Source organism: Taeniopygia guttata, chromosome 4 (assembly GCF_048771995.1).
Source record: "Taeniopygia guttata chromosome 4, bTaeGut7.mat, whole genome shotgun sequence".
In the NCBI taxonomy this organism is placed as follows: Eukaryota; Metazoa; Chordata; class Aves; order Passeriformes; family Estrildidae; genus Taeniopygia; species Taeniopygia guttata.
This window is the reverse complement of record NC_133028.1, coordinates 29,176,123-29,190,958: the sequence shown is the minus strand read 5'-3', so window position 1 is coordinate 29,190,958 and position 14,836 is coordinate 29,176,123. Positions and strand designations below refer to the sequence as shown.

General features: G+C 41.5%; 1 protein-coding gene across 4 annotated transcripts in view; it reads right to left on the bottom strand.

The window, feature by feature from the left end:
* The window catches only part of ZDHHC2 (zDHHC palmitoyltransferase 2), a 35,409-nt gene extending 20,843 nt beyond the window's left edge, over positions 1-14,566 (bottom strand). Inside the window, exons 1-3 of one of the 4 annotated variants that reach the window (XM_030271157.4) lie at positions 14,342-14,566; positions 4,255-4,281; positions 1,147-1,241 (exon numbers count right to left, since the gene is read on the bottom strand). In XM_030271157.4, the coding sequence (XP_030127017.3) occupies positions 1,147-1,241; positions 4,255-4,281; positions 14,342-14,510 (291 nt within the window). In that variant the 5' untranslated portion in view covers positions 14,511-14,566. Of the gene's footprint in view, positions 1-1,146; positions 1,242-4,254; positions 4,282-5,265; positions 5,285-12,249; positions 12,268-13,901; positions 14,287-14,341 lie in introns of those variants that run through there. The other 3 variants (XM_072928228.1, XM_030271158.4, XM_072928227.1) reach the window with 3 other exon arrangements.
* Between the last annotated feature and the right edge of the window lie 270 nt (positions 14,567-14,836).

Sequence of the window (14,836 nt, the reverse complement as noted above, 5' to 3'; positions counted from 1 at the left end):
TTTCTATTACTCAACTACAATGCTTTTCCTACCCCATTTGAAATTCTCCAGTAGCATTGTATGATGGATTTGGAATTGTACCATAATCATCAGGATCTGTCAAAATGCTTTCATTGGCATCAGCCCAATGATTTGAAAACCCTTCTAATTATCAGTACAGTCACCATATACATGCATACATTTTGCTATGTAATTTCCAAATGAAACAGGTTTTTAATTTATTTTGTTCCTACCCACCCAGGCTGTAATAAAGACTGCACTGAACCCCAGTGAAGATGGCAATTTGAATTATCTACTTGCTTTCCCAATTACATATCCTAGTAGTGAATGAAAACTATTTGGAAAAGAACCTCCACACAACAGACAACAGAAATCACAAGCTATTCATTTTAGGTTGACCCGGCACATAGAGCAGCTAGAGTTGAGTCCATGCCAAAGAAAGTGTTTGCTTTGTGGGTATTTCAAATGATAGGACAGCCATAGCATGACTCCTCCTGACCTCAGAGACTGTGCAACACTGTAAAAAGACAGGATGGAAAAGGCCAAAAAGTTGTGCTAGCTATAAAAAGCTGCATGGGCAGAATTTCCATGGGGGTCATTGATGAAGAACCTTCCCAGACCCTTTTTTCATGTGACTGCTCTTTACTAGCTCCCTTCCTGCTCAGCCAGCTTTGGCTTCCCACCATCAGCTTACCTAATGTGCACTCCCACCACAATCCAAAAGCTCCTTCATACCAACACAAATGGGGAAGAAGTTTTAATTCAGAGCACAACAGCAGATGCTGACAAGAAATATAACTCTTAAACACAGGGAAAGAAATTTTTGCCCATGTAAAAGTCTGATATTCCCAAGGCAAAGGTTCAGGCTACTAGTTCAAATACCTCATATTTTTCAAGTGGACAGGATTTTTTCTTCTATGATGAATATCTCATTCTAAAATATCTATTAAAAATTAGAGAAATTGTTACGTTTGTTTTTGTCTTGGTCCTGACACTGACTGCAATCTGCCTCCTATTAAGAAGCTGTAACTACCATTTGTGTTTTTCTACAGAGTGTAGAACTACATGAGATCAGAGACGAAGGCATTTAAACACTACAAAATCAGACATTTGGCTAGGCTATTTAATAAACAAAAGTTATCTTACTTCTTTTGAAGGATTCATTGGTAGCGTAAAGATTGTTTTCCAATATGACCAGACGAACAGCATGAAAAATATGTGGTAAGCAACCAGGCACACAACTAAAATCAGAAGGGAACAGAATTAATACAAACAGACCAGTGATATTGTACTTACAAACAGTGCCTGTAGGCATCACAGACAGCTCTCTAACAGATGTAAATACAGAGGCTCTGGAAAAGCTTTGCCACAAAAATACTGCACTGCAACTTTACATCAGGCAATTGCAAACTGTGTGGGGAAGGTCATGATACAGTCTACATAGATTACAGAAGTTTAAGGCAAATGGTTTACAGCCTATTAAAGCCCCATCATTAATTAGCAAGCAGTCTCCTTTACACATTTGTTAAACCCTCATTAACTGATGCATCTGTGCCTTTTGGCTTTATAGATCTTGTAGGGAGACTGCCAGCCATGCAAACCCCCACTCTGCCTCCCCCCAGCAAAAGCCCCAACCCCCCAAAGGATGTAAGGGGACAGTGACAAGTGTGAGGGAAGTCTTGGGGTGAATATGCACATGATACCTGAGCAGTAACCATATGCAGTCAACTTGTTTTACTAGATTTTAGGAGGGAGGACATTTGGTTAGTTTTTAAAACCTACAGGTCCTTTAAATTCAAGTGTTCATTCACTACTTAATATTCTTAGCAGCCAGTCAATATTTATTCTTTTTTTTTTAATAGATGAGATTCAGTATTTACCATGCTGAGTTTTTTAACTAGAATACAGAAAATAACGGTAACTTTTCCAAAGAGTGTGCCATAGGTTAATAGGTATTTCCACTTAAAAGCTCTCACCCTAGTAAGTAATTCACTACAGTAAATAGCATATTATAAATTCATATCCCCTGAATAACTTACTCTAATAACAAAAAAAGAGTATTTTCCCACAAATTTATATCCTCAAAAAGCATCATAATGGGAAACCTGTGCACTTTCACTTCATGATCTGAAATACTGCCTTTGTAAGGTCAGCTCATGGAGTCTTTTTATACGTCATATTATTCAGGGCTAGAGAACTCTTTATAACACATGCATGATGGTGCATATAAATGCAGAACAGTTGCCTGGCATGCTCTTACTTTTTGCAATTTTGCCTTAAAAGTAACACTGAATAAATACTTTTGGTGTTGATGTTCGTTTATTCAAATAGCAGTAACATTGTAAATATTTTTTACTAAGCTGTTAAAAATAATAAAAAAAAGCTAATAGAATCTGAGGAGCAACTCTATACAAAGTTTTTGGGATGATAGGGGCAAAAAGTCATGTGCCATGTCTATAAACTGAAAGAAAAATCTTATCAGTATAAATAAGTGATAGAACTGGACTCCACACAAAGCACAATACACTAAATGACCATCTTGTTATACCATAAGTATGTGGAAAGGAACAGTCCCCACTTTTATCAGAACATTTCTGATAAAAGATTAACTCTAAAAAGAACCGATTTACTCAAAAAAAATCAGTATTTTTTTAAACAACAGTATATTCATGGCATATAGTGAGAGCAAAGTAGAACGCATTACCTGTTTGGTACATGATGCACTTACTGATCTGCATTAAGCATTTTATTGCTACAAAAAAACTCCCCAGTAACTGACTGACAAGAAAATTGTTCACATATTAAAAAAAAAAAAAAAACACCTAACGCCTAAAGACATTATCCAAGGTTTTCCCTTTGAGGTCTGAACAAGACTTGAGCTCATCTTGTTTGATCTTGAACCTCCCCAGCCTGGCCCCGGTCCTGACTGGTCACTCCTCCCAGGTTACCTCCCCACCAGTTTCCCTGCACTGTGATGGAGACCCTGGGCTACCCAGCTGCTCCTCTGGGCCTGGGGCTGCTGAGAGTCCAACCCAAGAACTTCATTTCACTTGAGGCAGTTAAAGAAGAGTTAAAGTCTGCTGCTCCCTGGCAGAAACCTTTCTATTTTATATGTTTTCTGTAAAAAACCCCAAAACAAATGAACCAACCAAAAAAAGCCCAACTCAAACAAAACAAACCCCAACACAAATGCTGCATCCTTTGCTTGCAGGCAACCAATTTACAGCGAGCTAGCACAGCTAGAGTTGCCTGGCAATTGGGGGCAACCTGTAGTACAGCTGAGCCCCATTTGCCCAGTTTTCACTCCTGAAAAAATCTTACAAGTATAGCCAGGGTAAGTTTCTTCTGACTGGCTGAATCCCACCAAGGTCTTGAGTGAAAATAAGGAAATTTAATGTTCCCCAACCCATTTTGCTGATAATTTTAATGTGTTTTGTGAGCAATGCCCATCAAATTAATTTCTTCCTCTCCCACAGAGTACGGAGCAGCAAGAAACTGAAATGCAAAGCCTGCAGATAAAACTTCTAAACTCGTATGGGGGATGAGATCACTGAACTGAAAAAAAGTTTTTCAAGCAAATGCTTCTTTATTGACAAACATGTATTCTAAGTGAGGGAGCTGCCAATAACTTAATGAAATCTGCTGGAATTACTCAAACATAAAAGCTCTTCCTCCAAAAGCTCTGCAGCCCTACAGTTTACACTTCCATGTAACAACTTCCATGTTGTGCTGTAGTATTAAAATAGCAAATGGAGAAAACAATCTAAACATGCTACAGCCTCAGGGTAGGGACTGTAGTGATTGCTCACTAGGCAGTTTTATTATATTCTGACAAGGCCACATATCTGAAGGATTCTATTTCTTTAAATATGCTAAAAAGAAAATACAGAAAAATATTGCCTCCCATTTAAGTATGTTGCATCTGCACAAATACACTGCTCATCCCTAGAAATCCTGCTTTTACAAGAGCTTTTCGTATTATGAATACATTTTTTAAAACCAGAATGTAAGGATTGTTTCAGCTGACATATCAGAAAACAAGTGAGAAGAGTAAAAAAAATTCTAATTTTTCCTCTTCTCTGTTTGTAATGGCTATAGCAATAGTCAGGAACAGCAAGATAATAGAAGGTGCTGAGGAACAAAAACCGTACAAATCTATTCTTTTAAGTCAGACTGTTTCTCAATTCTACTAGTCAACTACTGTTTTACTCTGATATACGAATTACATCTATAAACAACGAATACAAATCTTACCTTTTTCTCCGATATTTGTCATTGTCACTGAAAAAAAGAAAAAAATGAAGTAATAAAAATTTGTTTCAATAACAAATTATGTAACTCAGTATTTAAACTTTTTTATTTCAGCCAAAGACAGAAGAGTAATCATCAAACAATACACGTTTAAGGTCACACACTATGAAGCTTTTATGCTGTATACCTGTTCACGAGAATAGGTACACACTATCAATTGATTATATGGATTTTTGCCTCCTCTTCCCAGGTGCATCTCCTGATAACTAGGACTTCCATCTATTTGAAGCTGCCAAAGTTTAATCCAAGAAAAGCCATCTCTGAAGAGCAGTTATTTTTTCTAAGTGTGGTTGCACAGGCTTCACTCTTTACGTTCTGCTCTTGAAGTGGAGGTATCAGACTCCAGAATTGGTTTTGACAGCAATATTTGGTGACACCTTAGATCTTCAAATGTGTAATTCCTTTAAGATATTGCCCACGGATTACAAGATTTGGGAACAGTAAGAGAGTGAGAAAGGGCAAGTATGTCAGACACGGAAGGGAGCACACAGGTATCACATATCAGTAACTGCATTTTCCACTCTTGGTCACATTGTTTAAAAGTAACCAACAGGTATCTCAGAGAGATCAGAAACTCCCAAGATCAAAACCTCTCTTCACCCAAGAAGACATTTATCCATACATTTATCCATCATACATTTATCCATCCTGGTTAAGCAGTCTACAAGCTGTGGTACACTGGTGCCTACAACAGGACACTAAATATACAGAGCTCTCATCCATTCTTGTTTTCCTAATAAAAATGATTGCACCAGGCTGGTCTTCAAGCAGCAGGCACAAGGCAACTTCTATGGAAAAGCCAAAGACCCATGCATCTGACTGATGTGATTAAACTTAGGCTTGATGACTGAGTTAAAGCCAGCATTTAAATACATCTTGCACATTGCAAGGGTGGACCATGGCACCAGTGCTGCTTAACCCCTTAACTAATGCTCTGGAAGAGTGAACACTTACAAGTTTGAAGATGGCACCACCCTGGGGACAGCAGCTGGTACGTGCACGACTTCCATTCAGAGGGACCGTGACAGGCTGGGGGAACGAATCAATGGGGCCCTTATGAAATTCATGAGGGCAAAGACAAAGTCTTGCACCTGAAAAGAAGCAACTCCCTGCAATGACACAGCCTGGGGACTGCTGGGCTGGAGCAGCTCCCTGGAAGAAGCCATGGAGTTGCTGGTGGGCAGCAGAAAGGGCAGCAGCCACATGGGCTACATCAGCAGGGGCATGGCTGGTCAGCCAAGGGAAGGGTTTATCCCCTCTGGGCAGCATTCATCACCCAGAACACTGCAGGGATTTGGGCCCCCAACACAACAGAGAAGTGACGTCCAGGAGGAAGTGACGAAGCTGGCAGGGACCCAACCTCTAAAGAGAGGCTGCACAGGCAGGGCTTGTCAGCCATGGAGAAGACATGGTTTTGGGAGGGCCTCCCAGGAGGCACTGAGGAACTGGGCTCTTCATACTGGCACAGAGTGAGAAGACAAGAGCCAGTAAGTGTAAATTGAAATGAAAGGATCAGATTTGATACAAGGAAAAACATTTCCACCATGAGAACCATTCACCAGCAGAGGAAACTCTCCAGATGTTGCACAGGCTTCACCAGTGAGGTTTTTCAAGACTCAAGCCAATAAAACCCTGAACAACCTGGTGTGACCTCACACCTAGCCCTGTTTTGATTAGGAGGTTGGACTAGGTGAGCTGAGGTTGTCTCAAACGTGAATGACTATAGCTCCAGCAAAACAAACATTACCTTACCCGAGGGAAAGCAGTAAGCAACCACGTTCATAAAGCTCCTCAAAAAAAAAAAAAAACAAAAAAAAAAACAAACAAAAAGACACCACAGAAGTTGCATAAACCACTATAAACTACATTCCACCTTCAGTTTTCTGAACTCTTTAGAATTTGATAAACCAAATATCCATCCAGACAACTGCTAGAGAGAAGCTGAAGGAACACGTATATACATTTGACTCTGAGGAGCAGCCATGCTCCTCTACAATAATGCACAAGAATTGTAAAATTTTAAGGAAACAGTCATCCACCAGATGATTGTTTACAAAACAAAAGACATCTTCAGAGCTGATATGCAATTTAAAAGTGATGGAGCTCTCAGAATAAGAAAAATTAGCCACTATTCAAATTCTGATTTTCTTTCTCCACTTGGAACAGTCAGCAAAGTATGCAGAAATTTTGCCAGTCTTCTTGGAATAACTACTCTCTGCTAATTAAAAAGTCACAGTCAAGCATACATTGCAGAATCACCAGTTTCAAAACAAAATCGACTTAACCAACCTTCACAATAATTTTGTGGTATTTTTCTCTCCTTACAAGGGAATGCCATAGAACACTGCTGTAAAAGTAATTGTAATCTTTCTCCCGCCCCTTATCTTTGGATAAAATGTATTTACTAATGTGTCTGAGACATCTAAATTTTCCACAATGCCTCTAAGTAAAGGACAGACAAATCCAAATATAGCACTTTCTGCCAGACAGCAAACCCAAAGCTTTTCAAAATTTCTGTCCACCTCCAGAAGGAAATGCACTCCTCAGAGTCTCCACCTGCGCAGAGGATTGTCTTCTCAGCTTCTGCATTATCTAGCTTGGAACCCAAATGCTCCTGACAGTCAGGACCATGAAGGCTAAAACACAAGTGCTGAGATGTCCAGTTAACCCCAGGAGGGCGAGAACATGTTTTTGGGATTTGGGTTTTTTTAATATATGTATCTTGTCATTTTAATTTTTTAACCACCAAGTATAAATCCAATGTTATTTCATACACTCCTGAGCTGCAACCACTGTACGAGACCAAAGCACAGAGGAACCAGGCTGAAAAGAGATGCCAGTACCTTCAATCTTATCGTTTTTCTTCACACATATTGCAACTGGTGCTTACAAGGACACTAGCTGCACTACCCAAGAAGTATTCCCACAGACAGTGACAGAAAGGAACGATGCAAGATATCTAATAACCTGCATGAAGTGAAGTACCAGTCCTTCTGCTTAGCATGCTGTTTTAAATCACCTCTGACAAAGGCTCCCTGGAGAAGGTACAGTGCGTGGGAAAGTAATGGACAAGCATCTACAGATGCTTGTCCATTACTTTCCCAGTAATACAACAGCACCAGAGAGGAAATGAAGGTGTGGGTTTGTTTGGAGTTTTTTTTTGGGGGGGAGGGATGGGGAGAGAGTGAGAAAACTTTTTGTTTTGCACCAATGTGGCAGAACTGACCAAAAGATTTAGGAGAAATCCCAAATTTGTTTGAATGACCATAATACAGAGACTCAGAGTAACTACAAGATGCTAACCCTAAGATCACACTAAATTTATACTATTTAAGAGCATGGAAAATAATTTTCTAATATGAAAAAATCCTCTAATTTTGGATTTGATCAAATAAATGTTTGCTATTTTCCCTGCCTTCTGAATAGCACACAACACATTTATTTAAACCAAATTTTATATTTTTAGTAGAAACATTTTTATCAATATTTCTGCCAGTATTCTCATTTCTGTTTCAAGGGGTTACACTCACCGTGGTGAAAAATAGGTCAGACTGTGCATTCTGTCATTAATAAATATCAGCTGAAATGCTGCAAATGCACTTGCTGATAAATAGCACAGAAATAATATGGGTAAAAAGCATTTATGTCTATGATGACTAAAATAAACACAAAGGACATGGCAATCCCAACTGCTAAGCAATTTCTGTGAGAAAACAGGGTAAATCCCTTTGAGACCAAAATGGAATGATACTCTTGTATACTCAGAGATGGAAATAATTATAAAACCATGATCTGTCTTCAGGAAATCATTAAAAAGTTACAGCTTTGTTTGCCTGAGATACTGCAGGGGCCAATTTCATTAAGAATCACCCTTGCACTGCTAAAGCATCAGGATGCCATTTCCAGCTCAGTACCAGCAGACTGTCACATCACAGAGCCGCTCTGGTTCATTACGCAGCTCGCAGATGGTGCTCATCAGAACCAGGGACCGGGCTGGGACAGACGCAGCATTGCAGCCAAGGCAGACGCCAATTTCATGAGCCAGAACCATTGCTCCCTGTTTGCCCCAAGCCACGGGCAGCCAGAAACAGGAACATTCAGTAGCCAATGCCACTAAGCAGCCTGCGCTTGCCGAGAACAATTGCAAAGATGACAGAATGCTGTGTTTCAAAAGATCTTAAAAAGTCCAGGATGGTTTCCATCACCAAATTAGTTTGCTAGGAAGAGAAATCACATTACTAGGCACCTTGCACAAGGGGTCAGACAAAGTGGATTTCCCACTTCTTTAATTTCCACTTTTCTCTAGAAATCTTAATTCTCACTCAACCATGTAAAAACTAGGCTGACATGCATCTCCACATAGCTAGAGACATGGTAAGACACATTGCTAGCACAAATCCCAAAAGATTTTCAAAGACAGATTTCATATCAAAATGTGCATTGGCTATGTAATGTTAAATTTTGCTCGACTTCTAAACCCAAAGTTTCTGAACTGTAAATGTAATGGCTAGATTTAAAAATAAGGAAAAAAATTAAAAAAAGAAAATGGGAGAAAGCAATTAATTTTTTAAAGCAGTGATGAAAGTGGATATACAAAATTTTGCTATCGTATTTTACGTACATTTTTAAAATATTTAAATCTTTGGAATGGGAAAACAAGATAAATCGGATGCAGAGACTGCAGCCATCTATAAATAGCTGGTTCTCTCAAACTTTTATGAAGTTTAACATCTTGGATCTGATTCACAAAACTAAGTACACATTTTATCTTTATAGCATATTTGAAGCTGTAAAACACTGATCTATAGACGCAGTTTGATTCAGCTCTGTGCACACATAAAAAGTGTTTTATAGTTGTGACAAGTGTTCTGTCATTGCCTGCAATAGTCCTTCAGTAAAAATATCAGTGCTTGCAATAAGAACCTACCTCTCTGCTAGACAGAGCAGTGATTTGCATTCATTCAGAATGACAAGGTGCCCCCAGTGCTTTGTTTCAGAACAAAAGTAACCAAAATATTTCTGGGATATTTAAGGTTGGCACAGGCAATCATCAATAACCCATACATTTGCAATTGTTGGTATTTTCAAATGTTTCAGAAGATTCATTTTAACCCTGTGCTCATCAAAATGCACAACTGTCCACTTGCCCAGCAGCAGCTGCTATTCGGTATCTTTGCACATAAGGTCACAAAACCACGGCTTTTGTATAGGGTATGAGTAAGAACTGACTTAATCTTTCCTCTTTACAAACTTCCCATTTACTTTCCAAATCACAAAGACAGATTGAAGAATGAAAAGTGTCTGGCTCTACCAAAGTTGCAGACACTTATGTTGCCAGCATTGCCAGACACTTTTCAGCAAACAAAAACTGCAGCCTGACAAGAACAACTCTTAAAGTTTGTCTCAAGCAGTGTTAAACCTTTACCTGAAAACACAATCTTATCCAGTAACTGTATCTTCACCACAGACCTTATGTTTTCAACTTCCAACCGTGGTTTACATTTCAAGGCACAAGACCTACAGGTAGTACACTGGGCACTACATGGAGAGATAATCAGCCATACTTAACATAGTCTTCAATTCTGTTTCAGAGCTGTAGAATGCAGCTGCCTCTGAAAGTCTGAGAAAGGACTCAAATGAAATTTGGGAAATGCACAGAAGCACTGCTGGCTATAATTCAGAAGCCAATTCTATTTCAGCTACCAGTTTTGCAACTTTTCTCAAAGTAACCCGATGTCAGAAGAGGGAAAACAAAAAAAAAACCCAAAACAAAGAAACAAACAAGGTAGTATTTCCAAAATATGGAATAAAAATGCAAACTTTCTTGAACCAAAGTACTTTTGCACCTTAGCAGCCAATGTGCAGACAGAGTATTTAACCAGTATTTGACAACAGCCAACTACAATGTACTTGTATTTTTATAGCCAAACCTAAGCTCTAAATGGTTACAAGACATAAGCTGCAAGTACCATAAATCCTTTAATCTACCCAGAGAACATACTGAGCAAAGAGCTTGAATCCAGCTGACCAAATCCTGGGTCTAACTCTTTTTTTTTTTTTTTTAGCTTTTTTCCCCCCCCACCCTATCAGCTTCTATCTCCTTATTTTCTGCCACTGCCCTGATGACACTGTGCCAAGCCCATAGGGCATGTATTAATTCTGCCTCTAAACAGTGATGAATTAAGTAGCTTTATATCCTGTTATAATTCCATTCCACTGATGGTTCACAGGGTCAAAAACCTCAATTCAGCACTAATCAATCTGATCATCCAGCAAAAATCGTTCATGATCATTAACATGTTTAGCAGCTGGATGTCATTCCATGCTTTCTGTTCCATTCTGAAGGTAGCTGTGGACAGATACCAGTCACATATTCTACACCAAAAACAAAGCTGTGACTTATGAGAATTCCTACCAGTATTGTCAATGTCTTGTACTCACTCTTCAGCTATGGTGAAGTAATTTATTCTTTTCCAAATCAGGCAAATCACTCACCAGGTGGCAATATTTCCTACCTTTCCCTTCACTGGAATAGTCACAAAATGCTTATTGCTTGTTTGTCCCATAGTAAATCTATTTTTCTTCTTAAAAAATTACTAATTCAAGCCGCATTTTCTGACAGGACTCCCTGAGTAAGAGCATTATCCTGTGAATTAAAATTAGTACCATGAAAAAATTGATCAAAACTGGAAAAAACCCATCCATTTTCTATTGAATACAGGATATCTACAGGATAACCCTTTCATCAGCTAAGCTGTTATTTTTCCTAAAAACAACTGTCACAACACTGTCAAATTTTTTACATTTTCCATGTTATATGCAACTCCAAATCATGAGCAGGTAGGAAAACAAAACAAAACAAAACTATGTCAGTATCTGCATTTGCCAAGAACATTTCTGATAAACAGCTGTCAGAAACTCCAAGTAACTACTGGTTCTGCCCTACCTAAACCATGGAATCGATAACTCCTCCAAGTCCCTTATGGTTCTACTAATCTGAATTACAGAGGTATCTAAGAAGGGAAATGTAAGAATATTTTTTTCCTTTGCATATGAAGTAAGCAAAGATTTTAATAAACACTGAATGTTCATTTTCAGGTTTTCACAAACAGTGAATCCAATGTGCATTTTCTCACTATAGACACATGGATACAGGTGCTAGGGTGAAGTATTTCATTTGCATTTCATGTTACTGTTGTCCCATGTATCCTAGGTTGAAATTTCAGTAGCTTGAGCTATCAAAGTTCACTTTACTCACTGTACACCACCTGTATTTCCCCATCCTTTTTAGAGAAAGAACAACAAATCTGTATCCCTTAGGTTCTCATAAACACACTCAAATTATTTTTTAAGGGAAGGAATACTTAAAGACAGTAATTTTAAACACCAAGTTATTCAGGGTGAAAAAAAGTACTACTACTAGACAGGGCTTGTGAGATGATAATACTGGCAAAATCAAGAGAATTGCACTGGATTGGGGTAAGCAATTTTTAGTTGAGTGTTTTAAGACCAACTCATATACACATTTAATTCCAGTATTCATTCTACATTCAGCAGAAAGAAGAGTTTGCTAGTGTTCAACACCTTTCTCCTTCTCATTAAAGGTTAAAGCTGCACGAACACTTACCTTTACCACTAATAAAAGAGACAGAACTCTAGACATGGCAATACTAGTGTTAAAAACAGTGGATTCCTGTTTCTAAAACCTCTTTTTGTTTCTAAAATGCTACTCAATACTGTAACTGCTCAGCTTTAGGTATATAAGGCACCAGCTTAGTAGATTTCTTTAAAAAAAAAAAAAAAGTCCCTCCTATAATGCTTGTATGAAATTGAAAAAGAAAACCCCACAAATAAACTAACAAAACCCCCCACAAACCCATTCAAAATACTACATTTGAAACACTTTTTCATTACTAAAAGCTCAAAGAGACCACTTACATTCCAACAGCGCAAAGTCCTTGCTAGGTCCTATTGCACAACAGTTAGCACTGTTCCCTGTATGTTGTCAGCCTCAATGACAGAAAGCTGCAGGAAAAAACTCAGCTATATACATCCTCTTTAGCATTCAGTGCTGCAGGAATAAAACATGCACTGAATAGACAGGCTGGCTTCAAAGCACTGAAATGCTTACAGTCTATTCCTGTCGTTGGCTTTCGTTCCCAGAGTTGTTAGTTATTCCTTCTGTTGTTTACACTAAATATTCATCAGTAAGACAAAACATAAGCTTATTTTATTTTAATATACCAAAAATGAGGAAAAAGATCCAGATATAGATAAAAGATTGAATTACTGGAGATTGTGGATGACTGTTACTCTGAATTAAAAACCTAGTGAGCCAGCTCCCACTGGAAATGAACAAACAAACAAATCACCCTTGTCCATTGAAAGGAATTCAGTAAAAGATGCTTTAGCTGAGCCCCAAGGTTTTACTTCCTCCTACTCCCATTGTGGGCCTTTTGCTTTGAGGGGTTCTCAAGGAATCAGTGAACCACAGTTTATAGTCTGAAGCAAGTTTTAAGCATGTCATCTCCTTAAGAGGAACCTGCTTTCAGGTAAGCTGAAAACCAAATCCTACTCCGTTGTAGGATTGCAAAAAAAAAAAAAAATTCAGTAAAATACTGAAGCAGTAGTGCCCAGAACAAGCCTACTGTACCTAACACAAGGCTGCATACAGCAGAACATTAACTACAGAGTGGCTCTTCCCTGGAACATCCTTGCCCTCCTTGTGTCAGCTTACAGCTATCCTTTCCAGGCTTACTCAGTCAATTCCCAGAACCCTGCAGACAATTTGCTTCCTTGTGCTGGAGGTAGACACTTCATTGTTCATCTCATGAGGGCACAGCAACTTTATTTAAGGGTGTTGCTTAAAATGAACAGATGCGAATGGAGTTAGCAAGAAAAAAATGCAAAAAGCCTAACATCCAACATAGGAACTACAGCAAGTCCTGATACAAAAACCAGAGGTGCCAGGCCTGGCAATCAGTTTTTGGTTAATCCCTCAACTGCTCAGCCAAGCATCCACAGGACAAAAATCCTATCCGTTTTCTGTATGCTATTAAAAAAAGATAAAATCAAAAATTAGGTACTAGACTGATGAGATTTTCAACATGAACAGCTGAAAACTAAGTACATCCAACTTAGTGTGCCATTATGCTGACATTGTTCCTGAAACATCAATATGCCACACATTAGCCTCTGAAAATCAGATTCAAGGGTTTTTTACAAAATACACTGTAATTGAACTAAAATCAGGAAAAAAACAAATAAACCCTTCCAAACCAAGGGAGGCTAGTGAGCTGGTCATTTAATAAATCCTGCTGGCTCGGCTGCTCTAATTCACAGGAAGGCTCGTATGACACCCAGCCCCCAGTATGCACTTCACGATCCGCCTGACGCTCAGGACCAGGTGCCAAGGTGCGCGGCCAGGATGACTTCCGAGCGTACCGGCAGGCTGCCGACGACAAAAAAGGGATCAAGAAGTTGTGACAGCTGGGCATTTTCTAGACGACTGAAGGGTGGCACAGGGAGACTCGCGGATTTCCTGTTACCCATTCCGCCCCAGACGGCCCAGCACACGTGTGTGTGTGTACCTGTGTGTACCGAAGGGACCGCGAACTCTGCTCGGCCACCGGCACGGCCAGTCCCGCTCCCGCGTCCGGGGCTGGGACCGGCCACTCTCTGCGCACTCCACGGAGGGAAACTCACGCCTTGCAAAGCCCTGTGCGCCCGGCTGCCTCCTCGCGTGGGAGCGGAAACAAGGTGCCATGGGTCGCGGGGGACATCGGGCAGCGCTGACGGCCCTCGCCCGCCCAGGGGGCCGGGGCACGGGAAACCGGTCCGGTCCAGCCCCGGCCCCGGCCCCGGTCCGGGCGTGGCGGCAGCATCAGCAGCAGCAGACAGGGGCGGCCCCGGCGCTGGCAAACAACGGAGGCGGCCGCCCGTGCCCGCGCCGCCCGGCTGCGCTCCCCCGGCAGGGGCGGCGGCGCCCACCCGCGTCCCGCCCGCCCTCCGCCGCCGCGGCGGCACTCACGCAGGCAGAGCTGGGTGACATAGGCGTAGTAGGACCAGCAGAGGATGCTGGAGATGAAGAGCACCGGCACCCAGTAGAGCAGCCGCTGGCAGCGCCGCCGCACGCCGCCCCAAGCGCCCGGCGCCCCGGCTGCCGGCGGCGGCGGCGCCGCCATCTTCCCGCACCGCATCCCGCCCGCTCGCTCCGGGGGCCCGGGTCCCGGCCGCGCTCCCCGCCGGAGCCCGCCCCGGCCCCACCCTCCCGGCACGGCCGCTCCTCCCACCGCCCGCCCGCCGCTCCCCCCGGGCTGGGCAGGCAGGGCGGCGGGGGAAGAGCCGCCCGAGTGCCCATAGCATCCCCTCGGGGTCCGGGTGTCTGTGCCGGGCCGGGGGCACGGGCACGGCCGCCAAATTCGGGGCGGCGCAGCGGCCCCGCCCGCGCAGGGCGCGGCTCCGGCCTCGGGCGGCCGCCACGTGCCGGGCGCTCGACGCTGCTGCCCTCCTCATCCCCCCGTGA